A 22,549-nucleotide genomic window follows, 5' to 3' on the forward strand; every position below is an offset into this window, starting at 1 on the left:
AACCATCAAAATGAGTTTTGTTCAGGTGTTTTTTCCTCAGCAGACAGTGAGGAGGATCTCTCCGCATGTGAATCCAACAATGTGGAGTGACGACACACAGACCCACACAGAGCAACACCCTCATTCATGTTAATAGGAAGAGAAAGTCTCTTTACGGTTTCCTCTTTCAGACCGAAGCCTTAATACCACCAACATGTCGTATGTGGCGTAACCATACCCCCCACTCGCACATACACACACAACTCAATTGGGGCCTTTTCACCGAACAAAAGCGGTACACATCCGTTTGTGCGGGCAGAGTGTGTGAGAATAGGACGGGTGGAAGAGGCTCTTTTGGTGGCTGCACCTGTCCTATTTTATGAGGCTCTAATAAGCAGATAACAGGACGGGGAGGAGAAAAAAAGGAAGGAGACGCAGACTCCACCTTCTCCTTATTTGACTGAAATTAATTAGATCCTCCTTTGAGGTCACAGCTTCGCACCAGCCGTCCATCTACGCCTTTGGTCAGTGTGTCGTTGATGGGTCGTTATGGCGTGCTCTTGTTTTGATTGTCTCTTACGCACAAAGAATCTTTGCAGAAGCTGATTTCTCGGCGTGATGTTGGAGGTTTTTCTGACCCCGTCGCTCGGTCCAGCAGCTTTATTATGCTGCGGACCTGTTGCGACTCTGTCAACAGTGTCCAGTGTGATGTTGCTGCCACCTTGTCCCACACGTGCTCACAGGTGGCTGCACGGTGTGTGTGTGTATGTGTGTGTGTGTGTCGGTTTGGTGAGTAGCAGCCATGGTGTCCACGCCTGCGCACTGGTGGAGAAAGTCCTCCTTTGCTATCCATGGTGTGGTGAGTAATTCAGCCATAATCCGCCTTTCTCCTCTCCCCTCTTCTTTCCCCTTCTCCTCTCCCCCTCTCCTGTGGTTCCATTCATATTCTAATCACAGCTTTCCCTTCTCCAGCTCTCAGGCACTCCATCAGAGCCCTCCCAGCCTCGGGCTTTGCACTTTTACTTCCCCCCCTTTGTGACCGTTCCCTCTTCTCAGAGGCACACCAAAAAAATAAGGTTGCCACAGCGAAAAGAGTGAGCGGAGGAAAGAGAAAAAAAAAAAGAAAAAAAAGAGGCCGCCACCAGAAAATTCACACTGGTCGAGTTTTTGCAGCGTGTTTCGGATTTGTCTGTCTGAGCTGAAAAACTCTGAAAAAGTTATCGCAGAGCTGGTTTCACGGTGGAGAAAAACTGGACCGAATGTGGCAACAAGTGTCTGTGGTGGCGATGATGTGAAAATTGGAGTTAAAAATCCAGAAGGAGAAGCGGGAGCGGCGGTTGTGTCGGGATGTATGTTTATATGGAGCTCTGGGGTGTATAAAAACGTATTAAATGCCATAATGGAAGACGGGGAGGCCACAGTGTTAGGACTGCGTAGATCTAAGCCTCTTTTTTTTTTCGTTGGGAGGGAGCTTTTCTTATTCAAAACAGCCCCACAAAAGACTTCCAGTGAGCCTTGCCACATCCCCATCTGACTTGGGGCCATTCATCAGCCTTCCAAGCCTATCAATGACATGTCCCCATCAGGGCTCCTATAAAATCAGCCCCTTTCCCATGAAACATCAGCAAACATTTTGACGGGTCTGGCTTTCCCCCCGCTGGATTTCTGGAGTCTCTACCCCCCCCACCCACCCTCTTTCCTCCCTTATTCCCACCTCCCCACCCACCCCTCTCTCTCTCTCTCTCTCCTCCGCCAACACCACCCCTCTGTGGGCGAACCTCAGATCCTCAACATCTCCTGTGACGGGCAGTGGTCACGGAAACACAGAGCGAGACAAGGGGAGAGCCGCTGAGGAGGGGGAAACGTGCACTAAGCCATTTTCTTGGAGGAGCCAGTGTCGTTGATGGGAAGAGGATGCATTGCGGGCTGCTGGAGGAGCCTGATATGGATTCCACAGGTCAGTCCTGTTAAACTCTGCTCGCTTCGCCTTGTTGTGGATTGTGTTGAGAAAGACTAGCGTCTGCTCAGAGACAGTGTGCGAGCTGCTGCTGCTGCTGCTGCTGCTTCTTCTGGAAGTCTCAAACTTTCTCTGCAGGCATTCAGAGCAAGTGTCCGGATGCTCGGCTGTTGATTTCTACATTTTTGTTTTATTTTTTCTCGCTTGCTTAATTACTAAATTTCTCAAGTTATTTCTGAATCAGCATTCAGTCACACACATTTATGAGAAGCGCTGTTATAAACAGCAGGTGTCGACCGATTTAAAGTCACAGACGAGCAGAGAAAAAGTCCTTTACATCTCCAGGACTGGCTCAGACAAGTGGCTTCTTGCTGTTTCTTTTCATCTGTTCAGTTAAACGAACTTAAAAAAAAATCCATGCTTCAGAAGGAGAAATAAAAAAACAGCAAGTGCACTTGTGGTGCTCTTTAAAGTATTGTGCATCTGTGATTTTTTTAGTCTAAAATTAGAAAACTGAAGCATTTATTCAACTTCAAAACCAAATTTTTCGAGAATTTCTCTGTGAAATGATTTTGTATCTTATCTGGTAAAAAGGGGAACATCTTCTGGTTTTCAGACATTAATGATTGATGTCCAATCTGACTGAAATAATTTGAAATAAAACAAATTAGCAGCAGTTTCTTCTCAGCTGAGAAGCAGATGATTTTGTTTAAATGATGGATAGGTTTTGAAATAATAGATATTTGTAGCATGATGGAGCAGTGTGGAGTAGTTTAGCTCTGAACGTGTGTTAACATCCGTTTGACTTGTTGATCAAATTTAATCCAATTAATTAGATCCCCAACTTATCTGTTCCTGTGGCAAATGAAGCTTGAGGTCTGAGCCTCTGTGGAGAATTAGCTCCACTTCAGTGGATTCACTTTTTCATTTCCAGTTTTTGTTTGTTTTTTGCTGTTTTTGGGGGTTTTTTTAGCTAGAAAGAAGCAAAGACTGTTTGTAAATGATGAGACGTGTCAGAGGGACGTCAGTGACACTGATGTTAGTATTTTATTCACAGTTAAAACGGGAAAATACTCAAGATGGGTTTTTTTAATTGTCGAACAAGTATTATAATTGTCATGTAGAGTGATAATAAGCACAGACACATTTATTTAGACCATTACAGAGCTATAATCAATACATTTCTCTAGCAGAGACAGAAAAAACGTTGTGTTCAGAGGCCGTAAGATTTCTCTAAATTACTGCAGTCTGACCTTTTTCTGTCAGCACGTGCCGAACGTCGACGTGAAGACTCCTCATCGACTATAAACTTCTGAAACTTGTGAAAATCTCCCCACCAACAGGTTCAGCTGCCAACAGTCTGTCCCAGCATCAGCTGCCATAATCACTGTTGTCAGTTCACGTTCAGAAAAAAAAAAAGTTAAACTCAAATTCAAGAAAATATTACATTTTGTTGTAGAGTTAGTGGTTTAATTTCACTGCTTTATGTGCTGAATTAAAGGTACACAGGGGAGTTTTCTACTTGAGGTTACATAATAGTTTTAATTCACCAGAGTTAATGATATTTATTATACTTTTTGTGTCTGTTTGCTTAAAAAGAAGCTTTTTCTTCTTATTATAACTAAAAAAAGAGCTCAGAAAATGCTTTGTTGCACTCGAATCAACAAAAAGAATATTACTCATGTACAATTTCCTTCTTAATTACATTTATCAAACGCTGAATACCTTTCTTTAAATAGAGCAGGAATTTTAAAAACAGATTTCCACTCTACTTATCGGGCTGTTTCTACATGAAAGCTTTCGGTGTTTTGCTGCTGCTCACTCACAGAAAGCACACCAGTTGAGCTATTTCTAAAGTAGAAATTAAAACAGGACAATGGCCTCTATTCCAGCAGACTGCCTCGGTAATGTGCGCAGGCTCTTTTAAGCAAGTGTGTACGCTCGTAGTCCCCTGGGAACAATGCTGGATTCCTGCCGGCCTGGTGAAAACATCTCAAATAGAGCCATGGCTGCACCGCTGCCCATACAATCGATTGTTGTCAGCTCGCCCTGTCACATTAGTGACATTTAAAGTGTCCTGTATAGGCGGTGATTTTCACTGTTTATGTAAATACAGCTTTGTGCGAGAGCTGCGGGACAAAATGGGTTCAATTCACAAAATTAAATTGACAGTTGAATGAAAATTAGTAGAAAAATTTGAGCAAAACTGCAGAAAACTGATGTTTTTAGTCAAATCACAATTAAATTAAATGTCCCAAAAATCATATTTCTTTGAGCTGATGCATCATTTCATAACGGCTTCTGTCTAAATAAGAATATAAATTGTTTTTCTTGAAGAGGTTTCATGTTAGCGTCACAGTTTCCTGATCCTGTGGTCCGTCTGTGTCTTTTTTTTAGAGAGTTGGATTGAAAGATGCCTCAACGAGAGTGAGAGCAAGCGATACTCGAGTCACACGTCTCTGGGGAACATGTCCAACGACGAACGTAAGCAGCACGAACACTGTTAACACTGAAACCACCGACTTCACTGAGGAAATCCTGGAAACTGTTGTTGTGTTTCTCTAGTGAGCGTTGAGCGCAGTTAAAGTCATTTAACCACGTCGACACAGAAACAGTGTTTTGCACATTATTGTGTTGCATTGACCATATTTGTGAAGCTCGATTTTGTTCTGAAATCCAAAATGTTTCGTGTCACAGATGAAGAAAAAGAAAACAACAGAGCCTCCAAACCCCATTCGACACCGGCTACTCTGGAATGGTAAGTTGATAAAAATACATTTGTATGTTTTCTCCTCATACATAAGAATCAGCGAAAGAAAAGTGAGAAATACATTTTTTTTACCTATTTTACCTTACCTTTTTTATTTTCTTAATCCTGGTCAGCAGCGGTATCTTGGTGATGAAGCCTGCAGGATTTCCTTCATTGTTTTCAGTCATGTTAGATATAAAAATTGTGTTATTTTTAATCATTTTACACAACAACATTAACATCATGTTGTAAAGATTAAGTAACAACAAGGAGGAGAATATAGTTATTATTTATTTAATCTTAATGTTGCATCTATCTATCTATCTATCTATCTATCGATCTATCTATCTAATACGAACCTCATGCGTACCTTTTGTTTACATGTGCTTGCCTCTCTCACATGCTCTTAGATTAATATTCATACTGATTTAAAACCTGCACTGTGGGGGGGCTGAAGCCCAGTGTGAGGAACATGAGTTGGGTCAGTGTAGCATTGTAAAGAGAAGCATTAAAGACCTCACTTCTCTGTGCATACTGAGCTTTTTTTTTTCTTGTAGGTATTATAGTGAGATTTGTTACAAATTAGTTGATTTTGCAGTAAAGGTTAGTAAAACTTCTATGTTTACGACTGTGATGATGATTTTTTGATTCATTATTTGGTTTTCATTGTTCACCCTGAAAGAAAACATGTGGTCACAGGACTGATTAACCACAACTTACTCAGATTTTAAGAATATATTTAGTTTTATGATTTGCCAGGCAGTTAATTTCTGCATTTTCAGCTGTGCTTTCAGACTCTTTTCACTGTATTTTCACAGGAAATATAATTTTCTAGCTCAGATTTTAAGAAGATATTTACATCTCAACAATTCAGACATTTAAGACAGACATTTGCGCTCAGTAGCGTACAGATGTCGACCAGGTGTGTCTGCAGGCGTGTGCAGGGGAGTGCAGGGCTGCCTGTGTGTCCAGCATGTGTGCATGATAGTGAAGCTGAATTAAGGGGAGATGATATGCGGGATTCAAAACGCCAGTGACTTAAAAAGTCAATGCAAAAGTCAAAATGCCACCAAAGGAATCCACCAACACTGACGTAACCACGCATACGTTGACCAGAGCAGAAACTTGTTGATCTCGCAGTCGGTTAAGAGACAGCAGGCAGTGTCGGTGTAAAACGGAGCAGTCAGAACAATAAGTTTTTCAAAAATTGTGAATCACCACAGTCACAAGAGGTCCTGAACCTTACACTCCTAAATGTGCACAAAAAATATTAGGCTGATGGGTCCAGCAGTGTTTTAAGACTAGCTGTAGACAAGCATGATCCCCTGCAGGCGTGAGATGTAATGACTTTAATTGTTTTATGACTGTAATTCAGAGGACAGTTCACTGCTCTGTAAGTGAAAGGAGACGCTAAGTTAGGTTAAAGAGCTCTTCTCCATTGGCCAGATGAAACAATACAGTCACGCCTCGTAAAACACAGAAACCGGCTCTTATAGCAGCCGTATATATTCCATAAGATTGATACGAGGCATTCAGTCAGGACTGAAAAATAAGGTTACACACATTTTTTAGTGCATAAACAGGCGTGTTATAGAAATGAAAATGTAAGTCATGATGCAGTTGAAGTGGGATTCAGTTGGTATTTTGACTCTGTGAAGGTTTAGCTCCATTAAACATCACTTTTTTTTATTCTGACCTGCAACAAACTGCACAAATGTTTTCTTCTATTGGATGTTCAAAGGCTAAAAGGAGTTTATCAGTGAAGGAGTTGTTCCAAACAACTGGAAAACTGCATAAAAAAAAACATGGCTGCCACAATAGTGTCAGTTATAATAACAGACCTTGGCATTTTTTGTCACTGCTGTATTTTTCCTAGAACGTTTATTATTTTAAATAACATTATAATACAGTGTCGTACCTCAAAGCTGAGATTTGGGTCTGTTCTTATTTCAGTTATTTGATCTTTTCTTGTGACGTGCAAGTTGTGCACAGATAATGTGATTAAATATGTGTGATAGTCTGTATTTTGAGATAGCTGACCAGCATGTATTAACATGAGGCTTGAAGCTGCATTAGGCAATTTTCATTTGTTGGACCATCAGCGAACAGCACTGATATACTAATGGATTATCAAATGTTTAAAATAATAATGAGATGTATTCAGCAGCCTTGAAAACAAAACTTAACATAAAGAAATATTCCAAAAAAATCAAACTTTTGGACATCCAGTTTTTAATTTCAGCGAGGCAGGACATCAGTCACACATCACACATCAGTGGCACCAGGCTTTATCGGGACATACAGATGCGTATCATCCTCTTAGCAATGAAAATCAGTATCATGTCTATACATGAGGAGTAGCATGCAGACGGTTAATAAAAGGGGACCCAGAATAGACCCCTGGGGGACACCACAAAAGAGAGGAGCACGAGAGGAGGAGGCATTTTTTCCAAACGTAACAGAGAGCGACCGGTTGGACAGAGAGGGGCTGAAGCGCTCCAGAGTGAAATCACTGTCATGGTGAAAGTCCAGCAGACACAGCAAAATGCATTTTTCAATGCTTCTCATTGGGATTTACAATCAGAGACAGTGGTGCACTTGTCACACTGGTTATATCATCAACACCAGAGGGAGCTGTATAAAAAAATCTTACAGTTGCATGTTCAGCTCATTCGTTTTTCTCTTGACATGCAGAATATGTCTCAATGTCACTAAATCAGACTTTTAACTGTAAAAAGAGTGTGGAAATACTGCTCTATTCATGTATGAAGATTATATAGAGATTATATTTGTGCACAAGAATTTACTACTGACGCAAAAGTAAATGAAGTGAAAGTAAAAAGTGTGACGAGACGCCCCGCTCTCCCCGACCAGCGACCCTTTCACATCAAAGAGAGAGATTGATCCAATGTGAATATCGAACATTTATTGTTTAATAGAGATTTAAATAGTTCATCGGTGAAAGGGTTTTAACTGCAAATCAATTAAACAACAAAATGGCATCAGGTGCTGGTGTTGATGTCTGTGCAATAGTTTCCTGTTGAGTATTTAGTGTCCGCTAAATGAGCTTTAAACTACATGTGGCGTGATGTGATTATCTGGTACATTTACATTCTGTCTCAAGTAAATACAGCTCTGACTTTAACATAATATAACATCAAATAGTTTTATTTCACTGCACTGACTCCTTTTGTTGACATCAATGTAATCTGGCTTTCAAAACATTTACACGTTTTTTAAAATCATTTTACATGTAATGATCATAAGTGGCCTTTATCTGCCGCACTGATCACTCCTTGTTGTCGTTCGCAGGCTAGAAGAGAACTACGAGATAGCCGAAGGTGTGTGCATCCCCAGAAGTGCCCTCTACATGCATTACCTAGACTTCAGCGAAAAGCACGACACGCAGCCTGTGAACGCGGCCAGCTTTGGAAAGGTAAGATCCATAAAACATCAGCGGAGATAACGGTCTGGCAACTCATCAGTCCGAGCTGCATTCAGTTTCACTAAAATGTCTTGAAAACACGTGACGGTTATTAGCTCAGTAACATCTGTAGCTGGTGTCTTATATAAAATTCATGATGTGTAGTCAAGCATTTATTTTATGTTTTAATTTACATTCATACATGCACAGTAAGTTTAAAGTAATCAGACTAAAGAAGATAGAAAACAAGACTCGGATGCTGCAGCCTCCCATAAAGGCAAATAATCTCACACACTAAATCGGCCATAAGCATTAGCCTGACCATTTCATGCCTGGCTTGGTTTTGTGCTGCGGCTCTGGCTGCCGCTGAACTAATATCAGCCGCAGCTCAGTGTGAAGCGAGCAAAAGCTCTGCGGCCGTTCACTGAACACCTAATCTAGAGCCAAAGGAGATGTGCTTTCGTCTGTTCCCACAACCCCCGAGAAGTTTCCTCAGCCTTCCTACCCCCAGCCATCGCCCTGTACTCTGGACTCCGGCCCCAACCCCCCAACCCGGCCCACCCCCGCCCCTCCGCAGCTCCTGTCGGAAGATATTGAAAAAGAGAAGGGGCCTGGATTAATGTGTAATTAAAGGAAATTTGGAAGGGTGAGATGTTGCGGAATGTTAGATCAGTGGCTGGAGCAGTGTGGGGTGTCCTTTAGGAAGGCTTCATTGATTCAGGACAAAAAAACGAGAGAGGGCCCGGACTGCCTCCCTGTCTGCTCATTTATCAAGCGGGGCCTGACAGAAACTTCACAGCTTGGCCTCTTTTTTCATCCCACACAATGGAGAGCTACACTGTTTGCTAAAGTTTCTGCACCAGGAGTTGGACCGAGGAGCCAATCTCTTTTTGGACAAAAAGAGAGGAAAAGGAAGAAGAAGAAGAAGGAGGGAGTGGAGGAAGAGAGGAGAAAGAGAGCGAGAAGGAGAGAGAGGATGGGTGGGAGGATAGATGAGGGGAGACTGTTGATATAGGGGAGAAAAAAAAAGTAATACCCCTGGATGTCATAAATGGATGGCTCTCAAAGCCTTTTTTTTTTTTTTTCCCCTCGCAGACCTCCCCGTGGACACAGCTATGAGACTTTCATGTTGTTCTCCTGACAAACTTTATTAAACACTTTCTCATAAAGAGCTGAAGATACTGTACAAGTGCAGTCAAGTCGTGTTTCCTATATTTACTTTGCATATTAAATTAACCCCGACCATTTTCTGCTCAACAGTATTTTTCTTCCAACGAGTAAAAACAAAAACAGTCAAGTTGATATTTAAAGATCTTATTTTCCACCTGCTTTTCCTTTTTCTCTTTACTTTAATGATTTATAGCAATAGACTGATGTGAAATTGAAAATATAAAAGTTAAACCTGACAACTTTTTCTCTTCTACAATGAACAGATCATCAGACAACAGTTTCCAGCGTTAACCACCAGAAGACTGGGGACAAGAGGGCAGTCTAAGTAAGTTGGTTTGGTTATTACACACTTACACAGACAATATTCACAAACACCAGAAAACACCAAAACAAAAGGCACAAAATCAAACATGGAGCATGCAGATTAAAAAAAACTATAACATGAGACTATAAAGAGTTGTTTTAAGCCTAAAATGAAGCATGACAAAGAAAAACAACACTTCAAGTTAAATTAACTCATTTAAACTGTGATCCTGAGTTTCTAAGATTCTGAGTTCGTATCCAAAAAGTCTAAAAAGTCTAAATCTACACTTTCTTTGTTTCTTTGTACCGGTTACAAAAGCATTTGTCACATTTAATATTGCAATTATAGACTACCACTGTAACAATTAATCAATTAATCAATTAGTCGTAAACTATTAAATTAATTATTTTTTTAGGGAAAAAAATCCAAATTGTCTGATTCCAGCTCTTTAAATGTGATTATTTTCAGGTGTTTTTATGACAGTAGAGTGAAAATCTTTGGGTTGTAGATAAAGTGAAACATTTGAGGACGTCGTCTCGAGCTTTAACATTTTTCACCACACTTAATAAAAGATCCACAGATTAATCAACAATGAAAATAATTATTACCATCAGCCCTGTTGTCGACTACATACACGTTTTGATGAGATTAAAACCAGAAAGAACTTTTACAACAAATATATTTGTTAGAAAGACATTTGTTTTATTTATAAAATGTGTATGAATCGTTTCTCTCTCAGTGTTTTGTAGCCTGTAATGATCCTGCTTGTAGTAAAGAGATGTTATTCACCCGTTGGCCCTGCTCTCTCCTCAGGTACCACTACTACGGCATCGCGGTGAAGGAGACCTCTCAGTATTACGACGTGATGTACTCCAAGAAGGGAGCGGCGTGGGTGAACGAGACGGGGAAGAAAGAGGTCACGAAGCAGACAGTGGCGTATTCACCGCGCTCCAAACTGGGGACGCTCCTGCCAGAGTTTCCAAATGTCAAAGACCTAAATTTGCCTGCCAGCCTGCCAGAAGAGAGGGTAAACAGGAGTTTTAAAAGTCCATCCTTACAGCCTCCCCCTCCCCCGCCTCCGCCTCCCACCTCTCCCTGCCATCTCACCATCTCTGCGCCCCCTCTGGCTCCAGCCTTTTATCTGCCCCAGGACCTTCACTGGGTTTGCATTTAGAGAAGGACCTTGAGGATTTATATGCTGGCTCCTCACTAACTCTTAATCTTTTGGGGGAGATAATAAGATCTAGCGATGGACAAAGGACAGGCACTAGCTGTCCGGCTCTTAAAGAGGGGCCATGATTTTAAATGGTTTGTGTTTTGCTGATCTCTAAAGCTCGTTTTATATCGCTCCGCTCCAGCCTAGACCTGTAACATGTATTTATTGGTTCACATGCTTTGTGCGAGATTTATTTTCTTGTTTTTGTACCACTTTTCTTTTCCCCACTTTCCCCCGAAAGAAGGCAAAAGCTATTAAGTTTGTGATGCAGTGAGATTGATGATGTGTTGTTGCCCACAGGTGTCAACCTTCATCATGATGTACAGAACGCACTGTCAGAGGATACTGGACACTGTTATTCGAGCCAACTTTGACGAGGCAAGCTTCCATTTTACACATTAAATTCAACAAAACAGTTTGGTTGTATGTAAACTGATATTTTATCTCCTTGTAACACGTAATAACACGGTGTGTGTGTGTGATACTTTCAGGTCCAAAGCTTCTTGCTGCACTTCTGGCAGGGCATGCCGCCCCACATGCTCCCTGTCCTCAGCTCCCCCACGGTCGTGAACATCGTGGGCGTTTGTGACTCCATCCTCTACAAGGCCATCTCTGGGGTGCTGATGCCCACCGTCCTGCAAGCACTGCCTGATAGGTGAGCGCCTGTTGTAACCTTCACGCTTCAAGTTAGTGAGTTTTGTGCCATTTTCCTGTCTGCTGTTACTGATCTCTTCTTCGTCTTCGTCTTTGTCTTTGTCTTCTTCTTCTTCTTCTTTCAATGATGCACTTCAGGGAATTAAGCTGTTCACCAAACTTAAAGCTACTTGCAAAGTTTCTTTTCTTATTAAAAATACCATGAACTTTACTTGGAAACAGAAATGTGACTCAAAGTCCACTTACTGTTTTTTTCTGTAGCTTTTAATCGGATCTCGTTCTTCCTCATCATATTGTGGTTCCTCGGTTGCATATATTTATGTTTTGCTCAGACAAAGGAAGTCATTTGAGGATCTCACTCTGGATTCTGGGAACTTTTATGAACCATAAATGTATTTATTATTTTCAGAGAATTATCTCGAGATGAAAACATTTGTTCTTGTTGCCTAAACGACATCTCGAATGTTGTCTAAGATATTAATTGTGTTTCTCTCTTTCCTCTCATTCGAACAGTTTGACTCAGGTTATTCGAAAATTTGCCAAACAACTCGATGAGTGGCTAAAAATAGCACTTCACGACCTTCCTGAAAACCTGAGGAATATCAAATTTGAATGTAAGTATTTAATCTAGTTTAACGTCTTAATGTTTTTTATTCTTGAACAGAAATCTGAACCATATTTCTTCTCATTCTTTGTCTCCAGTGTCCAGGAGATTTTCTCAGATTCTCAAGCGACAAACATCCCTAAACCATCTCTGTCAGGTGCGTCTCACGCTCTGAATGTTTTTTTTAATAAAAATCCATATGAACAAACACGGCTGATAAGGGATATGGGTATGCTTGTGTAAGTAATATCGCTGATGTATCTGTCCGCAGGCGTCGCGGACTGTGATAAACAGCGCCGACATCACCTTTCAAATGCTGGAGGACTGGAGGAATGTGGACTTGAACAGCATCACCAAGCAGACACTTTACACCATGGAGGACTCGCAGGAGGAGCACCGGCAGCTTATTATCCACTGTAGGTTCATGCATACGAGCACTTCCACACAAACAACACACAGAGAGGCAATCATTCCCACGACCAGCAGAGTCAAAGCATTAATGACGGAGACCAAGAGGTTAAACAAGTTCACTCTCCTCTGAAACACCCTGTGGAGCTCCTCCGATTCACTCCTCTGAATCAGTCCTGACGGGATCAGAGGTCACACATACGAAGCAGTTGTTGCACAGAGATGCCGTTTGCCTCCAAGTTTTCCAGCTTTCAGGTGATGTAGAATATAAACCGTGTAACCTGACGTTCTCCCTGCTTTCACAGTGTATCAGGAGTTTGACCGTCTACTGGAGGAGCAGTCTCCAATCGAGGCGTACATCGAATGGCTGGACTCGATGGTGGACCGCTGTGTCGTCAAGGTCAGCAAAAACTTTTTTAAAAGGTGTTTAAGCCTGGTGTAAGTCAGCATGTCTGCACAAAAGATCTGTCTTTTGTTCAATTTGCACAACTTAAGTTAACATATTTTCCACTTTCGATGCCGAGCTGTGATTTTAACTGAATGTCTGAAGTGTTTGCGCAGCAGAAGTCTGATTATTTTGTAGTTAAGGAGACACCTGCGGCTGGAGGCCACACGTCTCTGCGTGTCTTTCTTACCCAGAGGCACTTAGGTTGCAATCCTCCCAGTTAATGATGTCTTCAAGCTTCCCATTTGCGTCCATTATGTGCCAGATATGGGCTTGTAAAATTTGGTCGCCCTGGCAACGTCTTGGACTGGCCAGACAATAGTTCAATAGGAAGGCGTGTCCCTGGGGGCAAATTAAATAGTTGACTTGTTGACATGTTTTTCGTTCCTGAGGGTTAAGCCCCAATGCGGACCCAGGGGTTAATTCTACCCCGGCATCCCGACCCTTCCCCCCCTTTTCTCATGGAAATGTTCTCTCTAGGTGGCAGGCAAGAGGCCCGGGTGCCTGAAGAAGGTGGCCCAACAGTTCCTGCTGATGTGGTCGTGTTTCGGGACCAGAGTCATCCGGGATATGACCCTCCACAGCGCGCCCAGCTTTGGTGAGCTGCTAATGCTTTGTCATCATTACTTAATGCACCAGACGAAGGAAATACACAATCTGTGACGGCGCTTCATGAGCATGAATACATTTTCTGTTTATTGTGATGTGCGCTGGGCTGGATCAAGGCCTCCGTCCCACTATGGAGCACAGACTAACTACATTAAATAATGTTCAACATGTGTTTTAAAATATTTTGAAAATAGAAAAATAAAAAATAAAATGTTTTTTTTATTTCAATGTGATTTTTTTTTACATTGCAAGTCAGGAGAAAACATCTGTAAATGTTTTTTATTTAAATATCTAAATTTGAATAATACAGATAATAATCAAATGTAAAATGCATTTAATTGAAATGTTAAATATAGGGCTTTACTTCTTCTATAAATACACAACTAACCTTTTGCATATGAATGCTGAAAAATAAATAGATGAGCTAAAATATAAACCTATCAGCTTCATAATAATTATAATAATTACACAGAGTTATAAGATGCCAAAAATACGACTGCAGTACACAGAGAATCATAACTTTGTACACTGCAAACAAAGTAATAAAAATAATCTGCCACAATACAAATTCAATAATCCTCCATCTTTAATGTTCCCAAGCCGCAGTTTACTTTACAGACAGTAGTCCAACACAAAAACATACATTATACACACACACAGCACAAGATCTATAACTCTGACACCGTCACCATGAGACATGAAAAAATGAAGACGCACTGACATCCAGGGTTATATTTGGTTTAAACAAACCGACAGCAGACAGAGCAAAGGACACGATTGAAACATCTGAGACTCCACATGTGAAGGATGTTCAGAGTTCAGAACAAGAGATTTAAACTAAATGGACATTTTACTGAAAACTGTGTCCTTGAAATCACCTGTGATGAAGCATGATTTAGCAATATGTTTGTAACTTTGGATTTGTCACATCAATGGACTATTGTTCTTTAAACCTAAGAATTAAGCATCATGAAACAAAAAAAACAAAACAGAAATAAAATCACAACAAATTGAAAATGTCACATCACTATGCAGGGATGTCCTAGTTAAAGATAGTTTAATGCTCTGCTGTTCAGACGTGTGTACAAGTCTGCTCCAAAAATACAAAATAAAGAAAACATCAAACATCCATATCACCACTGACGGCTGAAGCTGCTGTACATTTATATTTATATTTATATTTTAAGTCCACACAGGTTGAAGATTTCTCTGCTGTGTGAAAAGTCTGACATAGGAGACAAGGAGAAACGTAAAATGGCTGCTTTAATGGCTTGTTGTGCGCGACCTTGTTGTGCAATAAGTGAAGAGTTGTAAAAAATGAAAGAAAAGAAAATGGCTCCTCTTTCCTGTCTGTGAATATCAAAGACACAGCTGGTTGCAGTGTTTTGATAAAGCAGGTCTCTGTGCACAAACATCTAATTAACAAAAGCCTCCCCTCCCCTCTGCCGACGTGTTTGCCTGTCTTTTCCATTTTATGACCGGTCAGTGTTACAACCCTCGCTCTCCTGAATAGCCACAAGTGTTTATTATGCGCACGGCAGCGGCAGCGACCGGCACAATGACACAATTGTGACGCTCCCTCACACGCCACGGTCTCGTCTTCCGTGCGACCTCGAGGTCAGCTGACATATTTCTGGCACTGACTCGGCACACGGAAAAAATCTGACTCGCTCCTTTTTGATAACAGCGACCCTCCTGTCAGTCTGCAGGATGTGATGTCATCACACGGATGCTTTTAGAAACACTTTGGCCTTAACGGTTGTCATCATTAAGTCCTATCCAAAAACACGGAGAGCCTCGCGTTTCATTCAATCAGTCACATTATAACACAACACAATAATCCTCTTTGGTACAAGTAGCACACACACTTCCTCTGTGTTCACCTCATCCTGTCTGTCTGCACGCAGGCTCCTTCCACCTGATCCACCTCATGTTTGATGACTATGTGCTTTACCTGCTGGAGTCCCTGCACTGCCAGGAGCGAGCCAACGACCTGATGAGGGCCATGAAGGGAGAGGGCAGCACAGGTGAGGCCTCTACCTTTGTCCAGTAATTATGTAGAGCTAATAAATCACTAATCACCGAGGTGCCAGCTCAAGAAATGTGAGGATTTGCTGCTTTTCTTTGTTTTATGTTCAAATAAACTAAATAACTGGTTTTGGTTTCATTGTTCAGACAAAACCAGCAGATTAAAGACGTTACAAAACATTTTTTGCAGCTTGAAACCAAGTTTTGGGAGCATATGATGGGTTCACTTGCCAGAAACAACCTCAGAAGCCCTGATTGTTTGTGTGTTCAGTGCTCTGCCATGGTAGTTTAATCTTTTCAGTCCAAGATTTTACTCTTACACCTTACTTGTAATGATGACGACAGGAAGTATCTTCATTATCATACACACAATTTTACCTCCTGCACATCAAATTGTTTGTTAAACGATTTATTTGATTAAAGGAGACATTTTATGCTCATTTTCAGGTTCATAACTTTATTTTGGGTGACTACTAGAATTGGTTTTCATGCATTTGTGCTAAAAAAATCTGTTTTCTCATACTGTTTTTAGCTCCTGTCTCTTTAAGGCCCCCCCCTCCTGAATACCCTCCTCTCCTCTGATTGGTCAGCTCACACACACCTGAGCCAGCACGAGCAATAACAACAGAGCAGCTGTGCTAAATTACTTCTTACAAGCCAAATTAGCCACTAGGCGTAAACTGTGCAAATGCGTGACAAAGTGACGTAGTGTGATGTCACAAAGTCACAGAATTAAAGGCGGGACTACCGACGAGGCGTTTCAGGAGCAGTGTTTTCTGTGGGAGAGAGGAGCTTCTGTTGGTGCCGACTTTGACTTTTTTAACTTGCAAGACATTTAACATGCACAAGCACCAACTGTATATAAAACACTAAAGGAAAAAACAGAAATACTTCAACGTACACATTTAAATAGCATATTAGCATAATATGCACTGAAAAACAAGCACCTCATGTATGTACTTTAATCGTACACATTCATGTACGACTCACAAACAGTTCAACCCTTTTAAAGTAACGGCAAAATTGTACTTTACACGCGACCCCTGTGATCTAATGTTTATTCCTCTCCTGACACCCTCAGCAGAGAGAGAGGAGGAGTTCACGCTGACAGAAACCACCCCCACCTCCCCGTCTCCTGGATCCTTCTCTCCTGCTCGCTCGGTCCACTCCGTGGGCGTCTCCTCCGCCAGCTCCCCGACTGCGGCCGTGTCCCCGGAGTACAGCGGCGTCACCACCACCACCACCACAGGTGACCCAGAGCTCACAGTCGCACGCAGATATCTTAGATAAGCACATTAGTTCCTTTGCGCCAACATATTTGTCTCTGTGTCCATATATGTGTCTGCCAGGCGCTGTTCAGTCATATACCTGGTCCCTTACATACACAGTGACAACAGCAGGCGGCTCCACTCCAGAGGCCGGGCAGCAGCTGTCCTGTATGAGGAACAGCACTCCAGTCCCAGCTCCGTCCTCCGCCCACCGGATGCCAGTCTACACCCACAGAGAGGAGCATGGGTAATTATGATTTCAGTGACAAAATTCAACTGTGAGGCATTTTGGAAACATTATGTCGGAGGGTTTGCCTTGAACGGACGTTGTTTTCTCCATTCTAGGTATACTGGGAGCTACAACTACGGCAGCTACGCCAACCAGCATCCTCACTCCATCCAGAGCCAGTACCCCAGTCTGGCCCACGAGCCGGCCATCCCAGCCCCCCTCCACTACTCCGCATACCACCGGTCGTCTGCACAGGTCAGTCTCAGCCACGCAGGAAGTGAGCTTCAAGTAGCATTTAAAATGAACGACAGTCAGTTCATACGTTTGCACAGGCACAGGATACATTACCTGTTTCTGTGTTTCTCTTTGATGATAAAAAGAGAAAATATATAAAACTGTCAAAGTAACAAAACCACAGTGTGGAAATACTCCAAGTAAAGTCCTCCATTCAAAATACAACACAATATTTTTATTTTTATTTTATTTTTATTCATATTTAATTGATGTAACGTATGAGCTGCATTTTAATGTGGTGGAGGTGGACCAACTTTCTATACGAGTGTTTGAATGTGCAACAATTTCTCATGTGTTGTAAAATCTTTATCTGCAGAGTAACTGTAGTTGCCAGGTCAATGTTTAATATTTCCCTCTTAAATAAAGTGGAACTGAAGTGTAAAATCACATAAAATTGAAATACTAGAGGAAATGTACCTCTAAAGTGTATTTAAGTCACTTTCCACCAACATAAACACAAAGCGTACAGGCAACAGTTGAATATGTTTGCAATACCGTTCGTGAATACGTGTGTGTGTGTCTAAACTGTAACTAACTGTGTGCATCTGCAGTACAGAGCAGTGTAAAACTGAGACATGTAGAAGAAGAAATGGCAGCATCTGTGCATAAATGTGTCCAGAAAATAGAAATACGTCGATGTTAACGGACAATGCGTTGGAGAGCCTGAAGCACCGGTTGGTCCACTTGGAGCAGCGGTGGATGAATAACACCAGACTGGCCCTTTAATACTTAAACTGCCCTTTAAATGGAAAACTGAAGATTTAAACATGAGAAGAAGAAAAAAAAAAAACATTATTAGGAGGAGATGGAGTCATTGATCTACAGCTCGTGTAGCGACCGGTGTGATTTAACTCTTTTGATGGTAATTTCCTGTCAAGGGCCCTCCAGCCTCCGCTGCCTTTATAGTGGGAGGAGATCAGCTGGGCCTCAGCGGTCGCAGTGTTTCCAAAAGTCCCCGAATCACCCTCTCCACACAGCGGAAGCAGACAGTGAAAGGTGGCTCGGCTGGGGCCAAGAGGGGCCCTGCTCCGTTACTCCTCTTTCCAGCTCTCAATAGTCTCTTCATCTGTTTGAGCCAGTAGCCACAGAGCAGGGCAAGGGGGCGTTTATTAAAATATTGTTATTCAATGGTCTCTTTTCTGCTTGTGAACAAGAGGCAGCTGAGCCGTCTGTTCTGCTCTCTGACCTGCACTGACTGTCTTTTTCCATGCCGCGATCCCTTATAATGGAAGCGACTGTCGTGTTTATATTTAGTGAGAAAAGGGAAAAGGGTGCTACTTCCTACTTTTTTTTTTTTTTTTAAGCCTGTCTGAGCTTAAATCGGGCACAATGCCGGCGCTTTGTCCTCGTGAGAGGTCTGGGATGGAGCTGAGACGAACACAAAACTTTGTCGGATACCCATCTGTCCAAAATATTCTTGTCAACAGGCAGATTTAGTCAGAGCTGTTGGCTTCAGTCACCATAGGCAACAAATATAACACAGGAAACCTTACTTTTTTTCTGCTCGTGTCTAATTTTCGTAAGTGGCTTAATTTTCTATTTTGTCCACTGTGGTACAACTTGTGAAGCAATTTCCCCTGACAGGAAATTACCATCAGCGGGGTCAGATCACACGCCCGACGCTACAGGACGAACACAGCGTCAAATATGAAGTCGTACAGCTACCTTTGAGGACACTGAGGGCTGATGGATGTCTACTTTTAGGCCAGTTTGTAAATAAAGGAAATTTCAACGCCAGTTAGTTCCTCACATCGTTAGACATTTTAAAAAAGACACTTATGCACTTTTTTTGGGGGGCAGGGCAAGTGCTACTAAACATTTTCATCGGTGCACCCGGATCTAAGCAGTTTGTTTCTTTTTAACGGGTCATTGCAATGTCTTCTTCGTTTGCTGTGATTTAAATTCAGAAAAACAAGTAATTGCACCTTTATTCCTGATTTAAAGGCGCAATATGTAAGATTTTTAGTTGAAAAACATTCAAAACTAAAAGTATCAACAGAATGAGAACGAATAGCCGTTCTGACATTATGACGTCTATGTATTGTGTTGCAGAGATATCTACTGAAGTTAGCATGCTAACCAGCTAGCCCTGGCCTGTCTCGGTCTAAATCTAAACTCCTGGTCCAGACTGCTAGCTGTAGTCTTTCTTCCCAGAGCCAGGCTAAGCTTTATGCTAAGCTAATCACTGTACATAACGTCCTCTTCTTCTTCTTCTTCTCTGCCACAGTACCAGCTCAACGGCCAGATGTCTCGAATGGAGCCCTGCTTGATGAGCAGCACTCCTCGGTTGCACGCCGCACCTGTCGCTCCTCGGTGGCCAGATGTGTCGCCAGCTAACAGCTGTTACACCAGCCCACCTATGCATTCATCCCGCTATGCCGCCTCTGGGGACATGTACTCTCCACTGGGCCCACGCAGGAACTCAGAGTACGAACACTCGCAGCATTTCCCCGGCTTTGCCTACATCAACGGAGAGGCTACCACGGGCTGGGCCAAATAGCCGGCAGACACCGCTTCGGACAGTCGTGTACAAGCTGCAAGGCCTGCAGGATGCAAAGCCTCTGAACACTTCCAATCAAGTACATCAACAAAAAATAAAGAGGAGCAGAGAGTGGAGAGTATCAAGGCAGGGTGATAGGAATCATGGTGCGGATGTACTGACTATTTGAAACGACTCATTACGTCAACCGCTCCAGTGATCGTGGTGTAATTCGTGCAGAGGTTTAATGAAATTTATTCCACAATTGATGTTTTTTCCCACTGCTGGAGCAAAAAAAAAAACATCAATTCCAATCAAATCGATTGTTCAAAAACTTGCAGCAAAATCATTTTAAGAGTGCAATGCTGCTGCCAAGCTGTGCCTTTGTTTTAAGGAATGTACACCTCTGCCAGAGTTTCCCTCGTCGGCACGCAGATCAGCCCTCCGTCGGTTCGTCGGTGACTGACGGATCAGGGTTCTGTAAGCTGTTACCGACACCAGTACAATCTCAGTGACGCCGCTGTCTCCTCTCTTTTCGCTCGGCGCGACATCTCGTCGACGGGCTCGCTGCAGCAGATTTGTTTTGCTGCAGGATGAACTTGTACTGCCTTAACGCTGCGTTTTGTGGCACGAAGACAACAGGCGACATCGTAGAAACTCACGAAAGACCTCGATCGGTGCGTTAAGGCGTCTTCATCCTGGATAGTTTTTTTAATGATTGAATGCTGTGACTCAACAACAACAGTGCGAGTGTATTCTGTCGCAATCTTTTTTGCTGTTTTCCTGTGACAATATATATATATTATATATAGTATGTATTTTCTGTAACTTTGTAACATGGTGTATCCTTTATTTTCTATGTTACAATTGGTACTTTGTTCTCTGTTTTGTATGGTTAGTAAAAGACACATTAACTTAGGGTTGTGTGTTTTATAATGCACTCGATGCTACTGAGGACCTATTACCCTATGGGTATTTATAAAAAAATGGAAAATATCAAAGTGTACAGTAACATGAAGTCTAGTCACTTTTCTGTAAATAAAAGCACTGGAAACCGTCTGTGGTGACTCAAGCGATCACAGTTGAAGCTGATGTGTTTGTGGGGAAAAGTGGTGCCACATAAATCATTTCACAATTTAAAAACACACAGCGAGTCGTGTTTGTCAGATCGTCTTCTTTTCTCTGCTCTTTGTGTTAAAAATACACAAAATCATGCACAGAAGTAACATCAACAAGTGTTTAATATATTGATATAAGTATATAAACACATTATTGTATCTATTTATTATATTATATTCAGTATAAGCACTTCAGTCCTGCTTTTTCTAGTCTTTTCTAGTCAGCTGTGACTCAGACAGCTGTTATTGATTAAACAAAATAATTAAATAATAGAAAAATATAATTAGTTAAGGTAGATTTCACTGATTGTCCACATATGTTGACTTAAATAACTTCCTGTGTTGCCTTCCTTCACATATCCAGTTTACATTTCGATGTTGGAAAAGAGAAAAACACTTTCTGAAGTCGTCTCTTTACTTCTCTCTCTCTCTTCATGCGGTGACAACACAGTGGGGGGGCGGGTCGGGGCGGGTCGGGCCGCAGCAGAAAGAATTACATTTCTATAGAGAGAATGTCCTGCTGTGCTCGGGGTCACTGCACCTCAGTCCCGTGACCTCTGACCTCCGACCCCTGCCGAGGTTTGTGTTTATTGGAACATAGATCCTCTGTGTTGTTTTCTCTCCGCCGTCCTGCAGGATTCACAAGCCCAGACTCTCAACGGAGGAAACCTGTCGGCGTCACACTACTGTGATTTAATCACCTGACCTGAGTGTCATTATCAATATCCGCTGCAGATTTCAGAGGGAGATGGGTGATACAGGGTGAGCACGAGGACATCACTGTCAGCTGTGGTGGGACGTGAGCTGCGTCTACAGTGTTTGTGACCTGCAGCGCCTCGCTTTGTATTTTTAAATCCACTGATTCAAGTTTATTTATTCTACAAGCTATAATTCATTTGTATGAAACTAAAAAAAGGGAAATAAAATCAAAAGACGTATCTGAGGATATTAAATTACAATGACAGAAAATGTTAATTCAAATTTCGACTGTTTATATTTTTAAATGCAAATACACAAATACACACAGCGCCTACAAATAATTAAGTTTCTGCTCTGATCGATCTGCAGCATCACTTACTGTCATGTACAATAAATCCTTATATATTTTCTAAATCTACAAAACAAAAAGACATTTCAGATTAACACATGAATTAATATTATATCTTCTTTATAAAACTAAAATAAGAAAAAACATTTTCTTATTTTCTGAGGTATTTACTCAAGTACAATTTTGAGGCACTATTTTCATTTTCTGCTACTGTCTACTTATATATTGAACTCTTTACTTCACCGCAAGTGTTTGACGACTTCACATACTAGTTAATTTGCAAATTTAGTTAAATAATACATATATGAATAAAATCAGCAAGTAAATAATGATGTATTATTATAGATTAAGATAAAACTTTATTGATCCTTAAGGGGAAATTCACTTGCAGATAAACGTAAGTAGTAAAATCACCTTTACCTACATTAAATCAATATTTATAATGATTAATTATAAACATTATATACATATTTTTACTTTTGGTATATTTTCTAATGTTAATACTTTTGTACCTTTACTTAAATAAATAAATATATGTCTTTTCTACACTGTTGTATTCTACTTTT

General features: G+C 41.5%; 1 protein-coding gene across 2 annotated transcripts; it reads left to right on the plus strand.

The window, feature by feature from the left end:
• The first annotated feature begins 1,698 nt into the window (after positions 1–1,698).
• Positions 1,699–20,876, plus strand: rfx4 (regulatory factor X, 4). 2 transcript variants are annotated; one of them, XM_084363812.1, is made up of 18 exons: positions 1,699–1,936; positions 4,334–4,420; positions 4,634–4,694; positions 7,998–8,121; positions 9,543–9,604; positions 10,397–10,610; positions 11,100–11,177; positions 11,291–11,454; positions 11,967–12,067; positions 12,156–12,214; positions 12,329–12,473; positions 12,771–12,865; positions 13,391–13,508; positions 15,427–15,546; positions 16,629–16,796; positions 16,897–17,062; positions 17,161–17,299; positions 19,566–20,876. In XM_084363812.1, the coding sequence occupies exons 1-18, from the start codon at positions 1,894–1,896 to the stop codon at positions 19,836–19,838; spliced, it is 2,217 nt and encodes a 738-aa protein (XP_084219938.1). In that variant the 5' UTR covers positions 1,699–1,893; the 3' UTR covers positions 19,839–20,876. The 2 variants fall into 2 exon arrangements, with proteins under 2 accessions (XP_084219938.1, XP_084219939.1); XM_084363813.1 differs by having other exon boundaries at positions 16,936–17,062.
• The last annotated feature ends 1,673 nt before the right edge of the window (positions 20,877–22,549 follow it).

Source organism: Pagrus pagrus, assembly GCF_965226575.1.
Source record: "Pagrus pagrus genome assembly, chromosome: 10".
Classification (NCBI taxonomy): domain Eukaryota; kingdom Metazoa; phylum Chordata; class Actinopteri; order Spariformes; family Sparidae; genus Pagrus; species Pagrus pagrus.

Excerpts from the sequence above, each read along its gene's own strand:
- rfx4 (XM_084363812.1), top strand. The coding sequence starts at position 1,894 with ATGCATTGCGGGCTGCTGGAGGAGCCTGATATGGATTCCACAG. Across the intron at positions 8,122-9,542 it reads ACGCGGCCAGCTTTGGAAAG|ATCATCAGACAACAGTTTCC; the intron begins GTAAGATCCATA and ends TACAATGAACAG. Across the intron at positions 15,547-16,628 it reads GAAGGGAGAGGGCAGCACAG|CAGAGAGAGAGGAGGAGTTC; the intron begins GTGAGGCCTCTA and ends TGACACCCTCAG.